Consider the following 27,224-nt stretch of genomic DNA (forward strand, 5'->3'; position numbering starts at 1 on the left):
GTTGTAGAACAGCCCGTGATCATTACACTTTGTATATTGACAGACTCGGAGAAAGCTACCATGAACTTAATATGTAAATAGATTAATAAATACATTTTAAATTTATTCACAGCAAGTATGTACCTAAATTTGAAAAGTAATGTTTGAGACCCATCTACAGATGGTGTTCAGAATCCATGTGCACACTGGGTCTCCAGACTGAGAATCACCAGGGCAAATAGTGTTCCAGGTGGGCCTCGCCTAGCAGTGTGAGTCTTTGAGGGTTGACTGCAGCCCTAACTGGGACCCTTCTGGAAGGATCTGCTAGGAGAGGTAGCAGAAGAGCTAACACTTTGGGAGCACTTGTTTGGTGGGTATTGTGCCCAGTGACTCTGTACTCTTTTAATCCTTGCATTTTCCTCTTAGAACCACTTATTTACTAGCCTCACTTTACAGACAAGAAAAACTGAGGTCCAGAGGGAGGCAGTAGTAACTCTCCCGAGGTGATGTTGTTAGTACGTGGTCTAACCAGAACTCCAACCTAGTAAGTAGCCTGACGACTGAGCCTGGGGTCCCATCTTAGGGGTTGCTGACCTCACCTGTTCGCAATTGAATGGTTTTGGTCAAGTCAAGTGGGATTGCCCGGATGGTATGTGAGTAGCCGGCAAAGTTGTTAGCTATTCATTAATAACCAGTGCCTCCTGAGTCTTTCATTTATAATGCAAATTATAAGCCAGCCTTTTAAAATCAAACACTGAGTAACTATGCTAAAAGCACTATCTTAGAGGGATGCAAGTAAGACTGAGGTCTGGTTCCTTACCAAAGAAGGTGTAGTCTACGCGGTGGGCTTCCATGGTCAACTCCCATCACATAGCTTTGCACACGACTTTCCATCCCGTATGCACACACTGTCCCTGGGGTAGGATTGCTGGGTCTTCACTGCGTCTTACGGAGACTTCTGCCAAATGGGACATGTAGCTTATGTTTTCTCGGAACCAAGGATTGGCTTTTTCTCTTTGAAAGTTAGGCAAAATAGTAAACTAAGTACAACCAGGCCTTCTCTGAGCACCACATCCATAACAGGCTTATTTTTGACCATTAATCATTCAGGGTTGAGAAACACAAGTTCATGATTTGAATAAAGCTGATAATATAAATCAGTATCCTGCAAATAACAGAAAACTTAAGTATTTATAACCAGGCTATTAGAGGTATTCTTATAAAGATGGTATATAGGACCCCAAACCCTAACTTCATTTGAAGCTGTATCGACCCATGTCTAAAAGGAAACTAAAGTCAAGTACTTTGAGCCTAGACCTCTAAACTTGCAACATTTCATACTCTTGAGTCTGTAAGACCAAACTAGACCTGGAAGAAGTAGTATCTTTTTAAGCACAAGTGTAAGTCTGAGCCATTCTAACAAGACAACGGGGAGGCGAATGACAGCTCTCCAGCAACAACTCCACAGCCTCAGAAAGGATGGTCCCCAAGGATCGTCATGGCAAACCTGCATGGGTTTTCAGGGTACTGAACCCCCTAGTGTTCTCCTAGATAATAGTTGAAGGAAGGTCTTCCAAACAGAACAGTGAAAGCAGCTTACATGAAAAGGTCTCCTGGACCCAAGGAATCCAGGAACTCTGATGGCTTTGCTTCTTGGTCCTTCACTGCAGATGAAATACAGTGTCAGATGACGAGGCAAGCTGCATGTGGTGGGAGATGCATTCCTGTGGCCTGGCTCTGCAACGGAGAGCAGGAGTGCCCAGATGGGGCGGACGAGCAGTGTGGTAAGTGGTCTCACCGCCGTGTCCTGTTGTGTATCATGCACTCACCCACACCTGGCCCTTATTGCTACACATAGCAATATACACAGGTTGACAGTTCTCATGGTTTTCACCCTCTTAGGGGGTGTTTGGAAATGACGGGTGTTCTGCATTGTTGCAGGCTTTCAGTGGGGAAGGCCAGGCATGTTTCTTTAATTGTTGGCAGCACTGTTGTCCAAACAAGTGTGGAGGGCGAGTTGGGATGGAAAAATCCAGCAAAGGTCTGGCTCCTCATCTTAAACTCAGACTTAAACATCTATGACAGTGTTACTCAAACTGGAATAATACAAGGATTCCTTTATAGGAAATCCCTGCAGCCCCCAGTGCACACAATTACTTTCATATACAATAAACTAGTTCAACCCTTATATGCTTAGAGATTTTATACAACTGAAAAAACAGCTTTCAAACTGGGGACAAGAACTATAAAACCAACAGAAATCAGCCATTTGGTAAATATCTTCCTGAAATAAAGTTCAAGTAATTCTCTGTGCTAAGAGAGCTCAAAACCCCAGAAGGGAGGCCAGAGCACCTGTATGTGAGGAAAGCCTCTCACCAGGTGCCTTGCCTCCCTGTGCAGTGAATGTGGAAGGGAACTTTCCTCATTAAAAGAGGAGAACCCCCATAAGCACTTGGTGAGTGCTACCCCTCACGCACATTCCTGGGGTGGTCACTTACTGTAACTACTTTAACATGAAACCGTGGATATCAAAATGTGTACTATTACAGGTTAGAGTAAAATTTCAGACTTGCAGAAATGCCTTGTGCTTGGACCCCCATACACTTTAGCCCAGCTCCCCAAGTTTACTAGCTTCAGCCAGTAGGCAGACTTAAGTGGAAATACTTGATCGTCTTACTAAACCCCAAACCCCAGTTCTCAGGTTGCCATAGATCTTAATCATCTCAAACACCAAAGGAATTCAGAGAAGTGAACTCATAAAACTGGACTAACACAGGGGCCACTAGCCACATGTGAGGATTTAAATTTATTTAAATGAATACAATTAAAAATTTTAGTTTGTGTATCATACTAGCCACATTTCAACTGCTCGATAACCACGTGTGACTGGGGGCTGCCATTCTGGACAGCATAGATGTAAAAGGCTTCCACTGTCACAGAAGGTTTTACTGGACAATGGCGTTCTAGAATAATGGCAGGAGATGTTTATCGATATGCTAGGTGATTGTCCCTAAGGTAGGGGTACTGAGTGATATTGTCAGAAGTAATGTGAAAAGGACGGGCAAGTTTAGGGTTGACTCCAGCGGCAAATCAGGAATTAATTATTCTTTTGCTAATGAAAGTACTTAATATGAAATCCAAATTTAAAAGCTGCTAGTGCGCTGACAAACACCTCTTCCTTTCTGCCTCTTCTTGGACACCGCCACTGCCTGCAGAGGAAGTATGTCACGGACACCCACAGGCCTGGCAGTGTGATGATGGGAGATGTATTTCCATTCACTGGCTTTGTGATGGTGTCAGTGACTGCCTAGATGGCTCTGATGAGGTTAACTGCGGTACGTACAACTTATTTTTACCTTCAGTGACACTCTCTGTTTATTAGCTGCATTGATTAACATCAACAGTGAAACAAGCCCGTCACTAAACAGCCTTACGCATACATGCTAAACCCAGACGTTAAATTGTCTCTGGTATTACGGGTAACTGTTTTCATCTCTTCTCCATTTTCCAAAACTACTTAAAATTAAGAAGATTATTAGCTTTATTGACTTAAAAAAACCTATTTGGGGTGAGACTTCAGAATACAAAGTTGTGGCCGCCTCTCCCATGGCTCCCCTCCTTTCTGTTCTTGGTTTTCTATGGATTAAATTCATGAGCAAACCACAAATCCCTAAATAAACAAGGCCGTGGTACAGGGGTTCTACCTCACCAAGCCAACTCCTGCCTTTTAGAGAGAATGACGGCATGTCCAGACCCAAAAATCCAGTGTCCAGGAGATCCTCAGTGCCGTGATGCCTGGGAACCCTGTGATGTAGATGACTGTGGAGGTGGGCTCGGGGAAGCGCACTGCCCCCGGCACCGGTGCCTGGCTGGGCAGTGGCAGTGCAGGAACGAGGTGTGTGTCCTGGACCGCTGGCGGTGTGATGGCATCGACCACTGTGGGGACTCCTCAGACGAGGAGGGCTGTGGTGAGTCTTGCCCCTCGCCCCACCTTTTGTTAAAGGGAAGGTTGGACTATGTGGGCTGCTTTCTGCAAGTCGTGATTTAATTCCTACGACTGAGACTGACATCCTGTATCTAAACACGGGATGTTTCCTAGCAATAACCAAGATTGTCTTATCCATGGAAACGTAAAGCAGTGCTTAAATAGTAAGTCTGCAATGGACACTCTAAGCATTGCCTAGAATGTTTCCACTATTCAAGTCTGGCCAACGCACAGAACACCTGAGCACCAGTATCCGAAGGAAGTCTCCTGCATCCTTCTGTAGTGAATATGGAAGGGGAACATTCCTCACTAAAAAAAGAAAGCGCTCCCCCCAAAAAACCTTGGTGAATGCTACATCCCCTTTTTTACCCTCAGTACACAAGGTAGTGGAACCTCCGACTTTTGGGTGAACCACAATTCCATTCACTCTTTCTTCCCAGAGTTAAATTTGCAATATCAAATGTGTTCAGATTCTAACATTTTAATAATAATTTATAACCTGGTTTCTTAAGAGAATACTTCTATTAGGGCTAGTGTTATCTGACTTAAATACAATTTCAGTTAGAACTATTTAATACTAGTTCAGTTCAATTTTAATACGATTTCAATCTAGTGCCCTGATGTCTTAACATAGTTGCTATCAAGTCTTAAGTCCCAGTTCCTGATTACTCTGCTTAAAAAGATAACTTCCTTTCCTACCTAGACTTGCCTTCGGTTATGGAAATACTGCTACCTTCCTGACCCACTATAAGAGTTGTCTATTTTTACCACCACCCCAAGTATTAATGAAAAGGAATGCTTAACTTCCCGCACAGCTTCCTGTCCACAAGGCACGGTTGGATGTGATGAGGGGAAATGCATCCTAGAATCCCTGATGTGTGACGGGAGCGTGGACTGTACAGATGGTACCGATGAACCCACTACGTGTGGTAAGAAGTCAATTGCTTGGCTCAACATGGGAGAGGGAGAGTAAGTGAAATAACTCAGGGCCTTAGTTAACATGGGGGTCTCCTCTCTGAAACAACACTTGGGCTCAAACTCCTCCAGAAGCAATTATCCTTCAGTGATGGATCCCTTATATTTTGCAAGTTCCAGACCTTGGCTTTGGTCTCCTGAATGTGAGCAAATATTACCTGAGCTGTAAAAATTGAGGGCCATTCTCACGTTGTAGCTTTATGGAAATAGACTAGCTAAAGCCCTCAAACTCCATGGCTCCTAAAATTCTGTAATAAGGAACATAAACTTTGCCACAAAGAAGCAAATCATTTGTTCAAGACAAAAAGGTAGATTCTCTAAGGATTTAACCAAAGAAGGACGGAGGAAGACTTTCCTGCCTCTGAGCAGGCAGCTCTGACTTTTAAACCCTTGTGGTTCTCACTATGAAAATCACTGTCGGTTCCAGCTGGGGCAGAGGGAGAGTGGGTATCTGTCCCCAGTCATTTGGTCATCTGTCTCTTATTTCCCCCCAAATCTGGTCTTCGACTTTATGATGAAAGCTCTTTAGTACTGTTAAAGGCCGCGAAAGAAGTTTTCATGAAGGGGGCACAATAAGAGAGATTAAAAGCATAAACAGTGGGACACAAAATACAGGTTTCCGGTCCTGTATAGATAATTCATTGGGATTAGTAAATTATTATATCAGTTGCTGAGCCAAGAGTACCAGCTGTCCATAAATTCTGGAGAAAATAGAAAAGAGGTCGCTGGTTCCTCCACGGGTGAACAATACACAAACACTTGAAATGGTCCAGACCGTTCTCCTTTCCCCTACTCCAGGATTCCTAACTTTCCCTCTTCTCTGGTCTTCCCCCAAAGCCTCCAGTTTCCTAGGTAAGAGAGCAGGGTCAAAAGTTATCTTTAACCAGCCATCTACTCCTTACACAAGTGTGTAGGGTTGTGACACAGTATGGTTTATAAAATGTTTGCTCTTTACCATGTTCAGCTGTAGTGACCACTGTCCTGTCTCTACCAGGGAAAAACTGCTCTCTGGCCAACGGGGGCTGTGAGGGGCAGTGCAGGGACACAGCCTGGGGTGTCCAGTGTTCATGTGGACCCGGATGGCGTTTACAGCCGGATGGTTGGAGCTGTGGAGGTCAGAATTCATTAGGCTCATCTTTACAACTTTTTATTGTAGTAACATAAAATTTACCATTTTAATCGTTTTTAAGTGTGCACTTTGATGTACATTCACAGTGTTGGGCAACATCACACTATCCATTTCCAGAACGTTTTCATCACACCCAACAAAACTCTGTACTCATTAAGCAATAACTCTGTCCCCCCTCCCTGCTGAACTTTATCAACTTTCTGCCTATGAATTGACCTGTTCTAGTACAGCATATAAGTGGAGCCATACAGTGTTTGTCATTTTGTGTCTGGCTAACTTCACTTGGCCTGTCTTTAAGGTGCATTCGTGTTGTAGCATATATCAGAATTTCCTTCCTTTTTTAAGGCCAAATAATATTCCTTGTATGTATACAGTTTGCTCTTTGAATATGCAGGTTCCACACTGGCAGAGTCAAGCAACTGCAGATTGAAGATACTGGGGTGTGTGTGAGGGATTCTAGAAAGTTCCAAAAAGCAAAACTTGAATTTGCTGCCTGCTAGCAACTATGGTATTTACATTGTATTAGGGCTTCTAGGTAATCTAGAGATAATTTAAAGTATATGGGAGCATGTGCACAGGTTATATGCCAGTACCACACCATTTCATATAAGGGACTTGAGCTTCCATGGAGTGTGGTATCCACAGGGGGTCCTGAAACCAGTCCCCTGTGGATACCGAGGGAGGACTGTAATCACATTTTGTTTATCCATGCATATGCTGATGCTCACTTGGGTCGCTTCCACCCTTTGGCTACTGTGGACGACGCTGCTATGAGCACCGGCGTGCGAGTGTCTGTTTCAGTCCCTGCTTTCAGTACTCTTGGGTATAGACCAGAAGTGGAACTGCTACACCACATGGTAAATTCTACGTATAACTTTTTGAGAAACCATCACACAGTTTTCTGCAGCAGCTGTGCCATTTGACATTCCCACTAACAATGCACACGGGTTCTGATTTCTCCACATCCTTGCCACTCATTCTGAATTAGGCCCTGGCTGGCTTGGCAAGGGGCTTGTCCCCAGGGATGTTGCTAGGGTAACAGAAATAAGTATTCTGTGGCAGCCACACATCTAGGGTCCCTGTATTGACGGTTCTGCTGAAATATACTCACATTTGTGGGAATCCTATGGAGGCAGGGACTTTCTGTCCCAGCACCACAGAGTGATCTCCACCTGATACACGTTCCATGAGTATCTGAAAAGTGGCCCAAAAGAACAAAAGTACTTGAGATCGTTCCTTGTTCTTCTCTAATTTCCGACTGTCTATCATCAGATGTGGATGAGTGCTCTACGGCATACAGCCCCTGTGGCCAGCTGTGTCATAACACAGCAGGGTCTTACTCCTGCGGGTGTATTCGAGGTTACCAGCTCCACAATGGCACCGACTGTCGAGTTACAGGTGAGTTTCAATACCAGAAGCAAAGCCTAGCTCCTGCTCTATTCTTAGCAGCATTTATAGGTACGAGTGATATAGACGATTCACTTCAAGGTCTGGTATTAGAGGTGATTCGACTCTTTCCATAAGGAAGCTGCTATCAGTATTATAACATTAGTTGATCAATTTTGAGTGTCAGTTCCTATTACGTGTCTTTACAATGACTTAGTTTCTCTGCAGGATCTACAGCTAGGTGCTCCAGAGACCCAATTGATGATCTTAACTTGTCCTGTGCTGCTTTCACAATGGGACACTTAATTTGGCTGCTGTATACAAGGCATGCAGAGGACCTCTGTCTAGGGGAGAAGGGCTTAATCTGAAATCAGGCAGAAAAGTTCCAAAGATTCATTTCAATGTGCTGGAGTTCAGAGGAGGAACTGAGGCTTCACGTGGCCAGCCAGGTCTCCTCTAGATCCACCTTAGTCCAGACTTCAGGGATAAGTAGGTTTTGGCATGGGCCGTGAGCCAACATCTTTAGTTAAGGAGAATGGTGTGAAAGAAAGTTTCATAGTCACATGTCACTCCTTCTACTTCTATTGCAGATGATGCTATTAAAATTCTTATCGCAGCAGATAGAGAACTTGGTGTACTGGATCGAAGAACAGGCATCTATGAGACTCTGGTACCTATAAAATCAAGGCCTACTTCAGTTGCATATGATCTGGAGAGAAGTATGTACTTCTGGGTGGATGAAGTCTTAAATATGTTTGTTCTTGGGAAGCCGAACTCTGTTCCTCTCTATCCAGGTATCTTTCTTAATATCAAGAGCCCTAGCTTCTTCAAGGTACTTGAACATAATGTAAGAAGCATATGTGTTCATCTGGACATCTTCTGTGACTCACTTGTCATGAATCATGAGAGTACCCAAAATCTTGATTTGAGCTAAGTCTGTGTAGTTTGGTTCTACAGGAGCTTTGTGGAGCGTAACCTGAGATGAGACTGCTATCAGGCAGTACTGGAAGTAAGGGGGTGTGGGCTCTGGCCAAGGTTAGTCTCAGCCCCATAACTAGGTGTGTGACCCTGAGCAAGTTGTTAACTCCTTTGAGCCACCGTATATAAGATGAAGGTAATAGCACTTGTCTCACTGGGTTAGTGTGAGGACTATGTTGGACAGTGCAGGGAAAGAAGTGCTTAGCATAGTCCTGGGCACACAGAAACCCTCTGATAGAAGTTAAGAGGTAGCATTCAGTAACAGTTCCCCGGAGACTTCTATAATGAATATTGTCCCAAACTGAGGTCTCATTCTCTTGGATTTCTTGGTTATGCTTCTGCTGAGGTCTTACTCTTTCCTTACTGCCCACTGTATACTGGAAATACCTCACACAGCTGTGGCTCTCATTCTTTCCTTGTGTTGCCTTATTGTATGGCTTGAAATCAGAAGATGTAGACAAATTTTGTCTGAGTCTCTTTTTTCAAGGTATGGTGGATATAGAGGAACAGAGAAACATAATACTGTCTCCTGTATCCCCAGAACTTAAAGCAATCAACAGTATCTCTTTGGACTGGTTCACGGGACAGTTGTATTGGGCTAGCAGCTGTGCCAGGGTCATCTGTGCTGGTTTAAGTGATGGCAGAGGCTACGTCAGAATCCTGGAAAAGGATCTTGTGCCAGAGCAGCTAATAGTGTTTCCTGCAAAGAAGTAAGTAGCGCTTCTTTTGGAATATATCCAAAATCATTGGTTATCCTAGATATTTAAATTGATGAGAGCACGTCAACCTTTTCAACCTAGGTCTCCTTTGCTCCAAAAAATTCTTAATTTTGAAGTTTAAACTGAATACCACAGAGCCAGACTTTTCAAAGTCTACGGAGTCTGAGAGCAGCTTTCTTAGCAGTGCAATGATATGAGGTCTGTGCAAGAGACCAGGGGAGCCTGGCTGGTCAGAGTCGTATACACACTCCTGAGGGGATTCTGTTAACACTTGTGCCTTTGCCTTTCTCAGGTACCTGTACTGGGTAAATAGAGGAGGGAAAGGCCTGAGGACCATTGAAACGGCAGGGATGGATGGCTCTGATAGGAAGGTGCTGGCAGTGGTGAACATGGAGGAACCCTCAGGGCTGACACTAGACCACGTGGCTGGCAGGCTCTACTGGATCAGTGCGTATAAAGAGGTACTGCGATGGGTCAGAAAAAGGTAAACCCATTTAGCAGGGGCTTGGTATGACTGTGGGTAAGTACAGAGTTCTCTTATGTCTTGCATTGTCTTAGTAAAATATCTCTGGCCATGAAAACTGAGAAGAGCACAGAATCTTCAAGTAGAACCAGACTGTTATCAACGTAGGTTGGGAGACTTAGTGTGACTTTCTTAAACTCTCTACAGTCAAACTCAGCACCGGAATTTCCTGGTAGTCTAGGTTATGTTCTGTGTGGTACCTGGGATACAAAACATTTTACAATGGCAGACCTCTTCCTTGAAAGCATGCAGTTACTTAAGTACTTCAGTGTCTTGTACTCACATTTCTAGGTCTTCATATTACAGTTCATGCTTTCTCATTTTTGGAACCATCAAACTAAAAGACCAGTAGGACATGGGGGCTGAAAACATAGGTTTGGAAGTTGTAGTTTTAAGCCTATTTCTTCCAGCTGTGGTTTCTGGCTACTTAGGGTACCTCTTTGAGCTCCCACTGCCCTCTCTGAAAAGAGAGAATGCCTACCTCAGAAGATGGTTGGGGAATGTAGTGGAAGGATTTGGTACACCGTCTGGATGCAGACGCTAAGTTACAGTAGCTACTTGTACAACATACGTGACTCCAGTTTATATAAGAAACAGCCCAATCCATTGGCTTTGACATTAGCCTCTGTGGATCCCAAGATAAGTTCATCTCTATCCAGTTGTTATCAGATAAAGGTGTTTAATCAGTGTCCAAGAAACTGAGGTGCGCTAAGGGGGTCAGCCGCTCTTGCTAACACTGCCCTGCCCTCATGAGACCCTCTCACCCTTCAGTCCATAGAGACGGTGAACGTGGATGGAGCTGGGAGGCACACCTTCCCCAAGGTCTTCTTGGAAGGTGAAGATCCAGTGGGACTGGCTGTATTTGAGAACTCTTTCTTCTGGACAAATAAACTACAGCTGTTTCATGCTTCACCCCACAACCCGCAGGAGAGAGTGGTGCTGCTAAACGCTTCCATATCTGCCTTCTCGGTGCTCCACAAATCCCAGCAGCCTAAGAGTAAGTTATTGCTTGCTTTCAAAATGCTCGTGAACCAGAATGCATACTGAACGGAAACCCCCTAAAGTACTCCCTCCGTCTGTTGGAACTTGCTATTTTGGGGGGAAATGTTCTGGGTATCATTCCAGACCTATCCAGGACTTCTGAGTAAGATGAATGGAACAAAAATATCTGCTGGGAATATCTTCCAGGCATGTACCTGGCTCTTGTCTAATGTAGCAACCAGAATTTTAATACACAAAACCTCTGAGATACACAAAACGGGGAATACGCTGTTCACAGAAGGGCTAGAATAGCTTCCTCACCGACACGTCAATTGATAACAGAAGATGGAACCAAGCCCAACATCCTGTTTATAGGAGGAAGTCAAATGTTCATTGACTAGGAGTTAAAAGCTTGTTAATCTGAAATTGTATGTCAGCTTCAACTCAGATAATGCTTCTTCAATGGGTCCAAGAAACTAACCAAAAGGGAGAGCCTAGAACCACTATTTACTTCCTATCAGCAAATTAGACAGCCATTTTGTCTTAACTCCAAGGGGGAAGATGCTGTTGGTTGAAGCTTTCTTGGCCCAAGCTTCATATAGAGAGGTCATTGTCACTGTCTGAAAGACACGGGGCTCCAGGAGTTCAAGGTCAGCCTGCCTAACCTAGAGGGTAACAAGTATATTGGGATCCTCTTAAAGCAAAAATGCCTTAACGCCCCTTGAGTCTTAGGTTTTGAACTAGTTTGGATAAATACATCTGAAATTGTATCCAACCTGATTGTACCTGTTTTTATTTTAAAACAGGCAGATACCCAGCATGCGTTCCAGGTTCTTGCAGCCACTTATGTCTCCTGTCCCCCGTCCATCCCAAGGGCTATAAGTGTGTTTGTCCAGAGGGGATGTTTCTTTTACCTTCGGGCACATGTAGTGGTAAGTATGCTGGGTGAAATGGGTTTGGCTTCAGAAGGCACATTCCATGGTAGGTCTGGAAATAATGTAGCTTCTGTTTTTGGATCAATTGCTTTTGACCTGACAACCTACTTTGATGATGAGAGTTTTGTTATCAAAAGATCGTGATTAGTTTTTTATTGTGCTAAAATATACATGACAAAAGTACCATTTTAACTGTTTTCCAGTGTAGTGTTCAGCGGCATTAAGTCTGTTCACATTTTTGTGCGACCATCACCAGAGCTTTTTCATCTTCCCAAACTGAAATTCTATTCCTGTTAAACAGTAACTCCTCATTCCCCTCTCCCCCCAGCCCCTGGCAACCACCGATCTACTTCCTGTCTCTATGAATTTGACTGCTCTAGGGACCTCATATAAGTAGAATGGTACAATGTTTGTCCTTTTGTGACTGACTTATTTCACTTTGCATAATGTCTTCAAAGTTCATCCATGTTGTAACATGTATCAGAATTTCCTTGTTAAGGTGGCTTCCGTTGTGTGTAGATACTACAGTCTGTTTATCCATTCATCCGTCAATGGATATTTGGGTTCTATTAGTTTTAAAAGAAGAAAAAATAGCTTATACCACTCAGCTTTACATGAAAGATTAATGACTTAGTATAAGAAAGAAGCCCTCTGCAGTCTTATGTCTGTTGTGTATTCTGACTTCTGTTTGTGGGCAGAGCGTCTGCATTGACATAGTTCCTCATGCTGCTGTCCCATCTTCTGAAGTAGTAAAGCCGGCATAATCCGTTGAATATCACTGTCCAAATGTCTTGACTTCTTTTCTATAGAACACTGAGGTTTTAAGAAGAATAAATGCTGTGAATGTGTTGATGTTCTAACCACCTTTGAAGAATGCAATTCACAATGGGTAGCCATGGAACGTGATTATGGTGTAATAAGCCATTGTGCCAAACGCAAGACTTAGCTTAAAATGTTTTTAACATGATATATACAGTTAAATTCCCAGGTAACTTTTCTTTATATCGGCAGTAGAGTTTAAAATTCTTCGTATTGAGACTTGTGTGCTACAGGCAAGAATTTGATGACATTACTGAATTAAATGGTGCAGCCCTGCAGCCCTAATCCTCAGGATTCTGTGTTAACCTTTCAGCAGAAATTTAAAAGGCTTGGTGCCTTGGGAAGGCTGAACAATGCTTTCATTTGCCCAAATGACTCCCTTCTCTAAGGAAGCCAGGGCACTCGTGGTGAATACCTGCTTCAGAAGCAAACTTTATAAGACCCCTTTCTAGGGGAACCTCTGCTTGAGAGAGGGGCATTGCTCCAGAGGGGAGTATGGGGCTTCTCTGACAAATGGCCAAACAGGACATCTCTCCTTTTTCCTTGGTAGAGTTAAAACTAGTGTTTTCCTCTGGCAAACGTCTCTACTTGTTGAAGGTTGGCTTTATGGGAACTGCTATAGAGAGGAGCCTAGTGCAAGAGCATCCAAGGAACATCTATTTACTGGACATTGACTGGAAAAGAAACCTCGTCTACTGGACAAATACCCAGGGACATCTGTTCTGCTCAACTGGCTATTCAGGGGAAAAGCAAGAGATTTGGACAGAGCGTACAGGTAAGTTGGGGTGGCTATTATTTTGGATTTTTTCCTTTATTTTCTGGCTCTAAATTTAAGTAGGGCCAACCCCCACCCCCACCCCCTGCACCAGAAGACCCTACCTGTCCCTGATCTGAATCAACCTTAATACCAAAGAGTGGTTTTTAACTCATTTAAATATTAAGTGTCTCTGATTTACCCTTGTTCTTATGAAGGGTATGCAGACTCTTAAAAGGCTTCCATGATTTGGAAAATCCTAGGTTTTTAAAATTCTGTTTTTCTGGCATTAAGTCTGGCTAGGATGGAAACGGACCTTAAATACTTCAACTTTGCATTGCAGATTTTTCTTACACTAATTTAGAAGCAATTTGCAATGCAGATTTCAGAGAGAACTAGCAAGATATTTTCTTAATATGATAATATATACTTTCTCTCCCCTCCCACACTCCTACATGGCATACCCCACCCTTAGCTCCCTGTACTCAGCCTAAATGCAAATATCTATTTTATAAAGGAAAACTGAGACTTGAGTTCCAGGGTGAGTAATCTGACTGCTGAATGCCTGTGCCATGGGTACTCTAAGTGCCAAGGATCTGCTTTACTACAGGAAGTGCTGTATTGGAATCCATGCTCCCGAGACACCCTTCAGAGCAGTAGACTCTACCCAGAGCCCTGTGGGCAAGAGCAAAGCCTGGCACATTGGAGCTTTCAGTACCTGACTGAAAGAACTTTGGGGAGAAACTGAAATGGGCAGTGATGTTGCAGAACATCTGATGGCTGTCTAGGAAACCCTGATCATGGATTTCCTCCTGTTTAATTCAAATGCTACCTACCCCCACTGGCTAATCTTTGATAGTTGGTTTCTATGTTATAATTCTACCAAGGATTCGTAAGAGACTGACAATTTCATTTAAGCTGGCTCTGTGGTGAATACTGAGACTCTGTAGTAGGTGACCCTGAAATAATAGAAAAAAATATAGATTTTGCTCTCTGTCCCTGGTTACAGGCACAGAGCTTCTAAGACCTTTGTAATTTCCTAAGTGATGGGAGCATCTGACACAGAGTTCCTAAATCCATTAGAATTTCCTGGGTGATAGGAACAGCTTTTGTTTTAATGAGACAACTCTTGATGGGTTTTGCAATACAATGCAAAATTGAATTTAAAGTCCACTTCTATCTTACTAAGATTCAAGGCCAGAAAAAATTTTGAAACCTTATCATTGCCTCTAGGAGGTTGGTCACCAGAAAGACCAAGGCGTGATGAGAAGCTAAGAAATTTCAGCCCCACTCCTTACTCTCTAGAGAGGGGAGAGGGGCTGAAAATGGACTTAAATCATGCCTATGTGATGAAGTCTCCATAAAATCCCCGAAGTATGGAGTTCAGAGAGCTTCAATACATCTGTGTGTACTGAAGCCCAGCTCCACAGGGACAGAAGTTCCTGCACTTGGGACCCTTTGGACATTGCCCTACGTGTCTCTTCATCTGGTTGTTCATCTGTATCCTTTATGTAATAAACCTGTAAACGTGTTTCCCTGAGTTTTGTGAGTCATTCTAGCAAATTATTGAACTCAAGAAGGGGGTTGTGGGAACCCCGATTTAGAGCCAGTGGGTCAGAGTGACAACCTGGGACTTGTGGCTGGTGTCTGAAATGGGGGCAGTCCTGTGGGACTGAGCCCTTAGCCTGCGGGACCTGATGCTAACTCCAGGTCGACAGTGTCTGAACTGAACTGAATTGTAGGTGTCGACTTGAAAAAAAATGCACAATGTTAAGAGCTATGAGCCCAGTTTATTCAGTGTCTTACTGAAGACTATAGCCCAGGAGACAGCCTCTCAGTAGCTCTGAGAAACTGTTCCAAAGAGCTAAGGGAGGAGCCAGGATACATATGAATTTTTTGGCTGGAAAAACATGTAGTCAAGCATCAGAAGATTACTACTAATCATGAAGGACAGCTACCTCATGTTCATGATTTTAGTGTTTTTCTGTGCATGGGAAGATGCAGGAATCTGGGGTCGTTTGAAATTTTTCCTTAAATAATGCATCTTAACTACCTAGGGGCCAGTATCGAAAGCACAGAATGCTTCCTATTTTTCTCCATCCTGAATTCCTCTAGGGAAGCACTGCTGGTGGGCGACTGTGGTGGCTGATGGCCTGATCCTTGCAGAACTGGAATGGCAGCTGGCAGCATGGTTTTTTTCCTTACATAGGACATCCCACTTGTGTTGCAGAATTGCTTGGTGTGGGGGGAAAAACACGCATCTGGTGTCACAAGTATTGATGTATAGTAAAGGAGACACACAGGAGTGCTTGTCCTATACAGTTGGCTGGAAAGCCTGACAAAGCCAGGCAGGCTTTTCTAGGTAGTAATCAGCTTGACCTCTGCTATCAAGACCTGTTTGCACATCTCAGAGCCTCCTTACAACTCCTGGGCCTGCAGCTTTCAGCTTATTCTTAGATCAAAGTGCACTGACATCTGTGGATTTTTCTCTTGGATGTGTTAATCTCGCTCTCATATTGAAAACTGAGGACTTCCCTGGTGGCGCAGTGGTTAAGAATCCGCCCACCAATGCAGGGGACCCGTGTTCGATCCCTGGTCTGGGAAGGTCCCGCATGCCGCAGAGCAACTAAGCCCATGCACCACAACTACTGAGCCCACATTGCTGCAACTACTGAAGCCCATGTGCTCTAGGGCCCATGTGCCGCAACTACTGAAGCCCGCGCACCTAGAGCCCATGCTCCGCAACAAGAGAAACCACCGCAATGAGAAGCCTGCGCACCGCAACGAGGAGTAGCCCCCGCTCGCCACAACTAGAGAAAGCCTGCGCACAGCAACGAAGACCCAACGCAGCCAAAAAAAAATTTTTTTAACTAATAAATAAATAAATAATAAAAACATTTACATAGATCTCAAAAAAAAAAAAAAGAAAAATTGAGGCTGGAAAATACTGATGAAATTCTGAATCGAAAATGAGAGGGCCTCAAATTCTGTTTTAGGAAAGAGTGCATGTTTTTAAGAACCTTTGTGGAATCGTTCTAAGAACATTCTGTGATGCTGGCATGCTGGGCTGGCCATGGTTGAATCTGACTCCAGAGGAGACCACGTGTTTCCTGCAGAGGGCAGAGCCCAATGAGGATGAGAGAAACAGAACCCAGTGGAGCCAGTGTGTTCTTAGGAACTTGCCAGTCTTTCACTTAGCTACTAACATAAAATGCAGTGCGTGTCTACCTTGCCAGGGGTTGTCAAGGATCAGATGAGCTCATAGGACAGACAAGGTGCTGGAACCAGAGTAGGCATTATGGGACCATCGTGTGAACAAGGTGTGTAGGCTTGTAGGAACTGATCTTTGCATCCCCCCAATTGTCTCCCTTCTATCCTTCACCCAAAGTTTAAGACAGTATGTGAATGCATTTGAGTGTCCTTTCTAATGGGAGTAACTTGTCCTCACAGTCTGTTCAGCAAATGTGGACATTCCGACTGGGAACTTGTACTGGCTGCCCTGTGACACAAGTGCTATTCAGAGGACTAGAATCACTGGCCCAGACACCCATACCCTGTATAGAACGGGCAGAGTTATACTGCATCTCCTTCTCGATTGGCCGAAGAGGCTGCTGTACTGGGTGGAGAGTGGGGAACACTTGCAAAGCATGACCCTTGATGGCAAAAGCAGATGGGCAGTCTGGAGAGGAACCTGGACGGCGGACACCCACGTGACCTTAGACCTTGGCTCGTCTAGCATCCTCTGGACCACCAAAGGGTTAGGTAAGCACTGCACAACGAGTGAGGTTGGAAGAAGCTTGAGGGGATGAGTGAGGGTCTTGTTTTTAGTATAATGATTCCATTTTTAGAACTAGTCAGACATAGGCTCAAACTCTGATTTTCATAGTTAAAGCTTGGGCACAAGTCACTGACCTCAAACTCTGTTCTCATTTATAGTTTCTAGATTTATGATTGAAGAGATAGAAAACTTCAGAAATAACATAATTTTGAACACTGCTATTTGTTTTTACTTCCGTAAGTAGAAGTAATGGAACCAAACTTCCATTGCAAATGAAGTACAGGTGCTCCAGTTGTAACTTGCAGCAGGTACCAATTATACCTTTGTAGCAGAATGTGATAGTCTTTTCACCCAGAAGTCATCCTTGAGACCTGGCATCTGTGTGCTGATGACCGGGGGTTGTAGGACTGTACCTGGAAGGTGGTCAAGTCACATCTGATGTTTCCATGCAGCAGACCTCACTTTCCTGGAGCTTTAAACGCTTCCTTGGATTATCTTTAACTATAAAACTAAAACCTACAAAACTCAATAGAAGAATCTGTGCTTATTTTACCTTTCAATCCAATGGTGGCCTTGCCTCCTTGCTGTCACAGGTTACTTGTTCTGTATCAGCTTATAAGAACCTGACTCTTCCTTAGGGTTGCAAAGTTTGAGTCTCCGAAAAAACAGAACCTACATTTTGAACAAGACCTGGAGTGATGGGATGATCGTGGCCCACGAGCCCTACCTGGTGACTCTGAACAGAACAGCTCTCATGCTGTGGAACAGGAGGATGCCAGAGCCCTTCTCAGTGTTGAAAGAGCCCTACATACAGAAGATGATCATCCTGGCAGAGAACCTGGAGGTGCCAGGTGAGTCTTCCCCTGGGAGGTGATTCTTGGGGATCCACTTTACCCGGGTCCCCTCGGTGTGTTTTTCTAGGAGAAAATCCTGGGTATCTTCTAGTTCGTATTGGCAGTGGTCCCAACCCACAGTTCAGCAGGCCTTCTCCCCGATGTGTCCTTGTCCTGGAGGAGTGAGAATCTAACACTGTTCTCAAAGTTGCTAAATGAAACCAGTTCCCGAGTAACACCCCAAGCAGGGTGCACACCGCAGCCCCTTTTGGGAATCATCTTTCACCTCAGCATATTAAAGCTCTTAGCTGGCAGTAAAGAGATCCATTTACCTTGCTCTAAACCCCTTTTCCAAGCTGGTTTTTTACCAAGGAACCCCTTTTCTCATAGCAGTGACATCTTGCAGGGGACCCTCTGCTCTGGGTCCTGGTTACCAGGAGAAGCAGCTCTTCTGTTGAAGCTGCACCTTGGTCACTCACGTTAATCTGCTGAATGCTGGTTTAACTCTTTTCTTTTCAAATAAGCCTTTGGCATGGCACCAAAAACTCTGATTCTGGACCTTGAGGCAGAAGAAGAAGAAATCCTATCACAGGATTCAGGGGGCTTTCTTGCCAGAAGCAGCTGGAAATCCCAAGGAAGAGTAGAAACAAAGATGGACAGAACTGTTCCTCCTCCTATATACCTGCTCCCTAGAGGTCTCTAAACTCCCCCTGCTGTCTAAACTACCTTAATTTTTGATTCACTGGTTTAACCTGATTTGGGGGGCTAAGAAGCGTTAGGCATAGGAACATAGTTCTTAGGTGGTAAAGTATGCTAATAAAAAGTTAACTGTTTGGTAAAAAATCCAAGCTTGATTATTCTACTAACAAATCTATTACGTTGCTGCAACAGTTGCTGAAGAGTACTAAATGGTAACTTTTGGTAGTGTAACTTAGACATCTCAGCATCTCTAGGCCCCTGTCCTGGACCATCAGATGCTACAGCAGGAACCAGACAGAACAAGTCCCTGTCTTCAGAAACTTACTTTATTTTGCATGCCTAGAATATAGTACCAGGCAGTGAAAAAATTAAGGTTAAAGTTTATAGGCCTGAAAGGAGAAAACAATTTGCCCAAATTCAAAGCCATGAGATGATGGGCCAACACACCACACACGTAGTCAAAAGATCAAGGGTCCTTATTCTCTCTTCCTATGAGGCAGAGGAACGTAGCTACCCAGCCATGACGTGGGTTTTCGGGGAGGGGGGCAGTGGAAGCACATCTCCATTGCTGAAACCAAATGGACTGACATGCTGACACACTGTTCATGCTAGATCCTGAGGTCAAAGGACCTGCCACACCCACCCCTCCTCCACCCCCTCCGCCACCCCCTCTCCTCTGCACCCGATCTTCTGTGCCGTGTCGGGATGGGCTGGAGTGCATCTCCCGGGGGTACCTCTGCGATGGCAAGCAGGACTGCGCGGACGGCTCGGACGAAGAGAACTGTTCCCGCTTCTGCAACAGGGCAGGTGGGTCACCGTCTCCTGTTCTCAGTCTCCTGTTCCAGGTATGCTGATTCAGCCTTGGGGGCATGATGTGACTTGCCAGAGGGTTTATTATAATCACACTTGCTTTCCCTATAAATTCTCACAGGTAAAAGTCCCCGTCTGTCAGAACACGGATCCTATGATTGCCCATTTTATGACATTTAAGTCCACAGTGTTTTGCCAGGTATAATTTGACTATTCCTTCCTTGCTCCCTCAAATGTGCCTAAGTATTCCAATATCTGCCTTTATATTGGCACGGCGTGACCTAAATGGACCACTTATAACCGACTTGGTAGTGTTTTAACAAGTTGTTAAAGTAACCAAACCAGTATGAGGCCTTAGTGTTTCAAGAACCTAGTTCAGCTTATTAACCTTCGTACTTTATTAAAGCTCACTTATGGATCAATAAGATATAGGACTCAAACAAGTAAGGTCAGTCAACTTACGCCTCAAACTCCAGAAGGAGTGTGAGTTAATCTAATTATAAATCTTCAGTATGATGAGCAAATGCTAGCTTTTGACCCTTTCTATTGAAGGGGTCTTCCAGTGTCTGGATGGAAACAAGTGCATTGAGGAGAAGTACCACTGTGATGGGGCCCGGCAATGCCTGGATGGCTCGGACGAGCTGGGTTGCTGGAAGCCTGTTGAAGACTGCTCTCTGCGTTGTGACAACAAGACCCGCTGTATCCCCAAGAGCTGGCTGTGTGATGGCAACCCTGACTGTTCTGACAGAAAAGATGAACAAGGATGTAGTAAGTTCCATGGGAGTTCCTTGGAGTATTTCCAACTGCATTACAGTCGATTCTCCTTATTCATGGTAGTTATATTCTATATGACTATATATTCTATAAAGTTGCCATGAACATTGAATTCAAGGATATTGAATCATTGCTCCTAGATAAAGTACAGGGTGGGTTTCTTTGAGTCTCTGGTCACAACATTTTTGTCAACCAATCAGTATATAACCTTATTTTATGTGTGTTTCTGTTGAAAGACGACTTAACATAGAGTGTTTGCTCATTAACGGCAAACTGTAACTCATGCTGAACAAAGCTTATCTAATGAACGTAAGACACACCGTGGACTTCTGACCCTTAGGAGCACCAGACAGCAGTTGAGAACTATGGTTGGGGCCATTTTAAACAGCAAAATCACCAAAAGGTACAAAAATGTGAAAACCACGGTCCGAAATGGACACTTTTTTATATGAGTATGAGAACGGAAACAAGAAGGCAGAACGGTGCCTTGTTCAGCCTCAACTGGAAAGACGTGTGTTGGGCAACTCACATTTTTGCTGCTTTGTGTTATCTCTTCACATGACCATGGAAGTGTGGGAGTGTTGATTTGGGGGGTTACAAATTTTAGCAAGTAGGTGAATGAGCAAATACTGAATCCACAAATAATGAGGATCGACTGTACTTAACTACTTAGTTAAGACTAAGATGCAGGTTTCTGAGTTACAGGGACCTTGGTGATCATGCTGTAACATTCCCCTTTCCATGACACGAAGAAAGAATAATTCCATTAGTGGACAACCAGTCTGCATATCAAAATAAAGTATTAGTTCTCATTGGGCGAAAAGCTACCTCCTTGAAGATTTTGATTTTGGTCCTGGGTCTTCTCATGGGATGGACCACCTCATTGTAGATGTCATTGCTTTCCCCTCATTTTTATGGGATGCACATCTTTACCTTTATTCTTCCGAAAGACATGCTTCAAAGACCTTAATCATGTTGTGGGATTAGGGTAGAAGAGGGAATTTGGAGAACTGAAGTGAAAAGAAGAGGAGGCCGGGTAAGGCACCATGATGGATTTGGATGTGAAGGTGGCTGAGTGGGTAACCAGAGGATGTGACTGCACTTGGGCTTTAGGAGAACATCAGGAGGCAAGAGGTACAAGAAGGAAGTAGGGAGGAACCCAAGCTATAATTTACTTTTCAATTCATATGTATAGTTTTGCCTAGGGCCTGACTCTTTTTCTTGAATCAAGCCAATGAACTTCTGTCTGGAGGAACTGAGTCCAAGAACATAAGTCGTAGGGTCTGTTGGGTATTATGGGAGAATCTCTTTTTTCATGCGTGACATTAGGGTTTCAGAGGGGAATCCCACTACCCTGCCTATCCCAGCATCCTTCTACAGTCCTCCCATCCCTCAGCCTCGTTCTCCAGGACAAAGAGGATTTTCTGGGCTAGCTTAGTAAGTCTTTTCTGCCCTAACACTCTAGTTGAACCACCTTCCTGCCCTAATACCTGCTGGGGCTTAGTTCCCAAGGTGACAGCAGAAGACTGGGAGTCTTCAAGTCATTTTGTTTGCCATCAAATTGCTTCTCCATCTGGCTGAGTTCTTACCTAGAGCTTTGTTTTTCAGTTCATGAAAAATGCAGTGCATCTGAATTTAAATGTGAGAATGGCCAATGTATATCTTCTTCCCTGCGTTGCGATGGGAACCGGGACTGCCTGGACCACTCAGATGAAGAGGGCTGTTCTGCCTGGCCCCTGCCATGCCCGTCAGGGGAGGTGAAGTGCCCGAGGAGTGGAGAGTGTGTGTTGGCAGACTGGATATGTGACCACGACTTAGACTGCAAAGATGGAACTGATGAGAAGGTAGCCCAGTCTCTTTCAGAAAAACACAGTAGACTTCTAATTGTAACAGTAACACATGCTTCCTCGTAGAAAACTTGGGAAAACGCAAGAACAGAGAAGTCTCCCACAATTCCTGCCCAGAAAGCCACTCATAACTACATCAAAGTGTCCAAAGTGTTAAGATCCTCTTGTTGAAAGTCAAACCCGTAAGAGGTTTTTATGGGAGGTTTGCAAGTGTTAGGTCTTGATGGTCGTGGCTTAAATGTCGTGCTTAGAGAGATGCTTTGAAGCTCCACCTAACAGTCATCAAGACGTACAATGATGCTCCTGCATCGTATGCAGTGCAGCCCGGGTTTGAACCTACTGCTTGCATTTGACCTCAAGAAAGCACTTATACCCTGATGCTCTATTTCCTCATCAGTAAACTGAGTAGTGTCTGAGGGGCTGAGACTGTACCTCCAGGTGCTGGGGTATAGCAGATGCACAGGTCTGAGATATCCTTCCCTCCTGTACCAGACATCCTGCACCAGATCTGAGAATCCAAGTCAGATTAGGTGCAAAATGCTGGAGTGTGCGTTAGAAATGGTGTGAATTCTAGAGAAGAGTTTCTAGAGCAGACATTTTTTGCTTATGCTTCTTAAATGAAATTAAGACTTCCTGGATGCTCAGTTTGCAAAACAAGAGATCTCCTTCCACTTTCCCACCCACGTTGGTATCACCTACGGTTCCTTGCCTAAACTCCAGCTGCGGAAGGAGTTCCTTATAATCCACGTCGCCCGACTTTTCCGGCTCTGGTCTCGTTGCAGAAGGGATTTGAGGGCTGTCTTGTAACCCAGGCTTCCTCGTCCTCTGAGGACCCTTCTGGGCTCTGAATGCAGGTGGTGTTGACCAAGTCGCTCGCTGTCTCCTCAGGACTGCGACCCCGAGGAGCTTCGCTGTGGCTCGAGGCAGTGGCCCTGTGCCAGTGGAGACCAGTGCGTGCCTGAGCCCTGGCGCTGTGATGGGCAGAGTGACTGCAGGGACGGCAGTGATGAGGCCGGATGTAAGTGCAGGGGGAGAAGGCAGATGGCTTCAAAGGGGCGCCTGCCGCTTGCTGCGTCTCGGCGTGGGAACCCAGCTCAGCGAGCAAATGCTGCAGGACCTGAAATCCATCCCTTTGCCAGGATGGAGGCATCCTGATTGTATGCACAGGAGAGAGCCTTGCTGTGGGAGGGATGTTTGGTGGGGAGCGGGGTCGGGGGGGTGGTTTGACTATAAAAGCAGAAAGTCATCCTCTCCAGGCCCCCCGGAGAACTGCGGGAGTTCCGAGTTCCAGTGCCGCTCTTCTGCCTGCCTGGACCTCAGCCTGGTGTGTGATGGGAAGGAGGACTGTGCCGACGGCTCCGATGAAGGCGAGCAGTGCTCGTCCGCGTGCAGCCAGAAACAGTGTTTCCACACCTGCTACCCATCTCCACGTGGGCCTGTGAGTTGCTTCAGTTCCTGTGCTCTGGCAGCTAGAGACTTGGTGTAGGGAAAGGGGCGCTGTCCTCATTCAGGGTGTCTGCTCCCTTTGCGCTGAGTCTTACACGGCAGAGCCGTGCTGACCCGTCCACCCACGTCCCTGTGCTTGAGGCTTTCTGCTGAGTCCTGTCTAGCTCCTTTCCTATCTCATGCCTTCTGGAACCCTACTATCCGGCTCCAGAAACTCTCCTATGGGGGTCCTTCCCACGCCATCTATGAGCACCGGGTGACATTTAGGGTGAAGCAACAAGTTTTGGGGGGATTGTCCCAAGAGCCAAGCAACTCCCCACCATGTTGCAGCTCAGGAAACTGAGTACATACCCATGTGGAAGTCCTTTCCATGTGGGCATTTGGAATATGACTTGCCCTTCAGTGGAGGACTGTCCGTGTTCTCGTCTGGCATTATTGAGTGGCTAGACACGGTGAACTTGATTCTGATGGGCAAGTGGAAGAAAACTGTGCTGATGTCTGGTCCTGGTAACATCTCTATTGGCAGAAAACCAGTTCAGTGAAGTCTACGAGTCTCCTCACTTACGGATTCTGCTGGGGTCTGGGTGTCCTGGGCTGAACTGGGCATCTTTGCTAACTTGGGGCCCCTGGTGGTGGCAGGGGTGTGGAGTGTGCGGCAGGAGATGGAGAGAGTGACTGCATTCGAGATGAAGTCGGTTCCAGGAACAGTTTGAGTTGCTGACATCGATTGTATCGCCGTGTGCTTTTTATATCAAGGCTGAGGTCCTTTTATCAATATTGTACTTGTCTTCAGAAAGTCTTCAGGTTTTCCAACCTCTCTCAGGTATGTGCTTGTGAGCGAGGCTTTGATCTGAAAAGCGGTGGCCGAATCTGCGAGGATGTGGATGAATGCCAGAGATTGGGTGGTCAGCCTTGCAGTCAGACCTGTATCAACACCAAGGGCTCCTATAGCTGCACCTGTCATCCTGGCTACTCGCTGGAGCCTGATGGCCATACCTGTAAAGCAACAGGTAAACTGGAGCTGGGAGTATCTCCTAAGCTGTGGGTCGAGAGTTTGGAGGTCCTAAATCGTCCAGGAAAACCAATGCACATCTCTCTTTCTTAGGTCGTAAGTGCTCCTGCCTGCTTTGTCTGTCTTCAGAACAAGACTTGCACAATCCCAAAGCTCCCTTTTTATACCTCATATTTCAGACTGAATTCAAGTCTGAAAGTATCTACCAATAAGGCATTATTATAAGAAAACCATAACTTGAACCTCTGTAGGCATGGATCAGCCTTACCAGCAGTTAGAATAAATATCCAAAGCCCTGAAAAGCACTTCTTTCCTACCCAACTACCCCCAAATATTTAGTTGTAAATGTGGGTTTCAATTTAAGCTAATTATGCCTTATTCTGAGTATCTTCAAACCATGGGTATTAGCTTAACCATTACATGAAGGAAAGAACTACTTAGATGCCAGCTAGATGGTTTCACAGCCTTGGCAATGAGAAGGCAAAAACTACTTTGTCCTCTGATTCCTTAGCAGTGCTGGGTTCACTGTTCAAACTCCTTAAGAAAGCAGTTCTTTTTTGACAGGTACTGAACCGATCCTGCTTGTGGCAATTCAGTTTAAGCTACTCCTCTATGGATTGCGGAGCTTAAAAGAAGATATTCTGGCAACTATAGACAAGAACCTGATTATTTTCTCTATTGACTATGACTTAGTGGATCAGAAAGTCTTCTGGACCGATACCAGTGCAGAAAGTATTAGATGGATAAGCATGGACACAAAGAAGAAAGGGACTGTGGTGAAAGGTATGTCCCCTTATAGAGACTCTCACCTTGCCCTTACTAAATACATGTAGCATGAAAAATAAGATGAGTGGCCATGAACTTTCTAAACATTGGTTTATACCCCCTTAACAAAAAGGGATCAAGCCTTGCTAGTTGCTTAGAAATGAGAAGAATGCGTCTCAATAGATATGGAGTCCAAAGATAAGTCAGTGATCATTACTCGTAATGGTCATCTTCCTCTACAAATAGTACTTTGGGAATGTTTAAATGAAGACTGCTCTGATAGAGATGCATATACCAGTTGGAAAATGAATTAACATGGCATGCAAGTCTGATGCCTGTGAGCTTCAAGCTTGTAAAAACCTATAATTTAACCTAAGTACACATGTTGAATGGTTTCCTTTCTTCAGGAATAAAGTCAGACTATATAGCGGTTGACTGGATTGGGAGAAATCTCTACTGGACAGATGGGACAGCTGGTCAGATTTTGGCAATTCAGTTGACTGCTGTTTGGAGAGGAAAATCTGAGTACACGATCGTCCTGGACGATGACTTGAACCAACCACGGTCTTTGGCTTTAGATCCCCTAAATGGGTGAGTCCAGATGTCACAATGCCTGGTCAAGTCTGTTAAGTTTGTTGTTCTTCTTTAGTTCTACTTTGGTTGTGTTCCCTCAACACAGAACGAGTGAATAGAAACCTTATCTGACATTATTTTAGATCTTATGACGATGTGAGTCAACCATACATAGTCGTTTTGAAAGCTCCTGGAAAAAGTCCTGTATTTCAGGAAAGTGAGATGTAGGTGTGCTCACTTGGTGGCCCATCTATACTTTCTTTTGCTAAAATAAACAAATATACCTCAGAGTGGAAAATTATTATGGCTTTAAAATGGCAGGAGGAGGGAGAATGAAACTAAGGATTGTGTTTAATTTACAGTAATGTGATTGGTGGTGGTGATGGGGGCAGAGTAATTGGGTGTGTGGGTGGAGCCTGGGCTCTTTTGTCTAGAGCCCTTCCCTCTGCAAGGGCCAGGAACTTGTAGACAGCATTTCCAGCTTGTCTGAGCTAAGCCCTGACTGGGATGGCCACATGTATCAAATGTAAGAACAGGACAGAGCAAAACTCGGGATCCAGAGGTGACCCAGATCAGTTACCTTCCCTCTGCTTTTCTCACCTTTTCAATACCTCCAACCAGGAATCTGGTAACATAGTTCTCAGGAAATTGGCAGGAGCTTCCTGATGCATCTAATGACTTGTGGCCAAGAATGAGTTCTGAGGCACACATCTGCACGTGGAACCAGCCTACTTGCTAGCCCAGAAAAGATTGGCAGGTTCCCAAAAGATTGGCTAGCCCAGAAAAGACTGACATTTTCCAGGCTAGGGACTAATATATTTCTTAGACTTTTTGTACAGCTGTCATTATAGATATTTTATCCCTAAATGATAAACAAACAATCACCATAAAATTTCAAGGAAAACGTTTTACTATCTTACAAATTATGCTTAAGGCACAGACCAAGTTTAATTTTGAGGGAAAGAAGTAATTAGGCTGTAAGTCAGTGTTTTAAGGAATGAGCGGATGTTATTTCCCATGAGGTAATGCTTTATCTCAAGGCTGACTTATCCACATAGGTTAATGTACTGGTCTGAAATTGGAGGAGAACCTCAAATAGAACAAGCTGGAATGGATGGGAGCAGCAGAAAAATACTCCTCAATCAAGGTCTTGGCCGGCCAACTAGCATAGCTCTCGACAAGTTGAGTTGGAAGATATTCTGGTCTGATGACAAACTTCACTGCATTGGCTCTGTCAATCTAGACGGTACTGGTATTAGCGTAAGTGTTCTTTTGGTATTAGGCTTGTGTGAGATGTCATGTACCTTGTGTAAAACTCACCCCGGGAACCTCACCATCACCATTTTAGATGTTGCAGCTAACACAAATCAAGAGCCCCTTTTTGGTTGCTGTGTTTGAAGATGAAGTCTTCTGGTCTGAAATGAAGACGAGAACAGTACAGCGCATGAAAAAGACGACGGGCAAGAACAGGGCTGTCCTCATCAAGCGTTTGGAGCAGCCTTACGGACTTAAGGTCTATAGTTT

General features: G+C 44.6%; 1 protein-coding gene across 1 annotated transcript in view; it reads left to right on the plus strand.

Moving 5' to 3' along the window:
- Window positions 1–267: 267 nt before the first annotated feature.
- LOC307179829 (low-density lipoprotein receptor-related protein 2-like) overlaps window positions 268–27,224 on the plus strand; it is a 36,540-nt gene continuing 9,583 nt past the window's right edge. The window contains exons 1-25 of the mRNA XM_079909487.1: window positions 268–1,763; window positions 3,195–3,314; window positions 3,711–3,947; window positions 4,780–4,893; window positions 5,934–6,053; window positions 7,341–7,466; window positions 8,045–8,248; window positions 8,974–9,142; window positions 9,444–9,612; window positions 10,446–10,671; window positions 11,462–11,587; window positions 12,960–13,184; window positions 16,614–16,943; window positions 17,562–17,811; window positions 18,147–18,244; window positions 19,086–19,280; window positions 19,836–20,051; window positions 21,666–21,901; window positions 22,793–22,922; window positions 23,161–23,342; window positions 24,174–24,360; window positions 24,927–25,145; window positions 25,535–25,718; window positions 26,759–26,960; window positions 27,049–27,213. Of these exons, the coding sequence (XP_079765613.1) occupies window positions 1,580–1,763; window positions 3,195–3,314; window positions 3,711–3,947; window positions 4,780–4,893; window positions 5,934–6,053; window positions 7,341–7,466; window positions 8,045–8,248; window positions 8,974–9,142; window positions 9,444–9,612; window positions 10,446–10,671; window positions 11,462–11,587; window positions 12,960–13,184; window positions 16,614–16,943; window positions 17,562–17,811; window positions 18,147–18,244; window positions 19,086–19,280; window positions 19,836–20,051; window positions 21,666–21,901; window positions 22,793–22,922; window positions 23,161–23,342; window positions 24,174–24,360; window positions 24,927–25,145; window positions 25,535–25,718; window positions 26,759–26,960; window positions 27,049–27,213 (4,614 nt within the window). The 5' untranslated portion in view covers window positions 268–1,579. The remainder of the gene's footprint in view (window positions 1,764–3,194; window positions 3,315–3,710; window positions 3,948–4,779; window positions 4,894–5,933; window positions 6,054–7,340; window positions 7,467–8,044; window positions 8,249–8,973; window positions 9,143–9,443; window positions 9,613–10,445; window positions 10,672–11,461; window positions 11,588–12,959; window positions 13,185–16,613; window positions 16,944–17,561; window positions 17,812–18,146; window positions 18,245–19,085; window positions 19,281–19,835; window positions 20,052–21,665; window positions 21,902–22,792; window positions 22,923–23,160; window positions 23,343–24,173; window positions 24,361–24,926; window positions 25,146–25,534; window positions 25,719–26,758; window positions 26,961–27,048; window positions 27,214–27,224) is intronic.

This window comes from Stenella coeruleoalba (assembly GCF_951394435.1).
Source record: "Stenella coeruleoalba genome assembly, chromosome: 21".
NCBI lineage: Eukaryota > Metazoa > Chordata > Mammalia > Artiodactyla > Delphinidae > Stenella > Stenella coeruleoalba.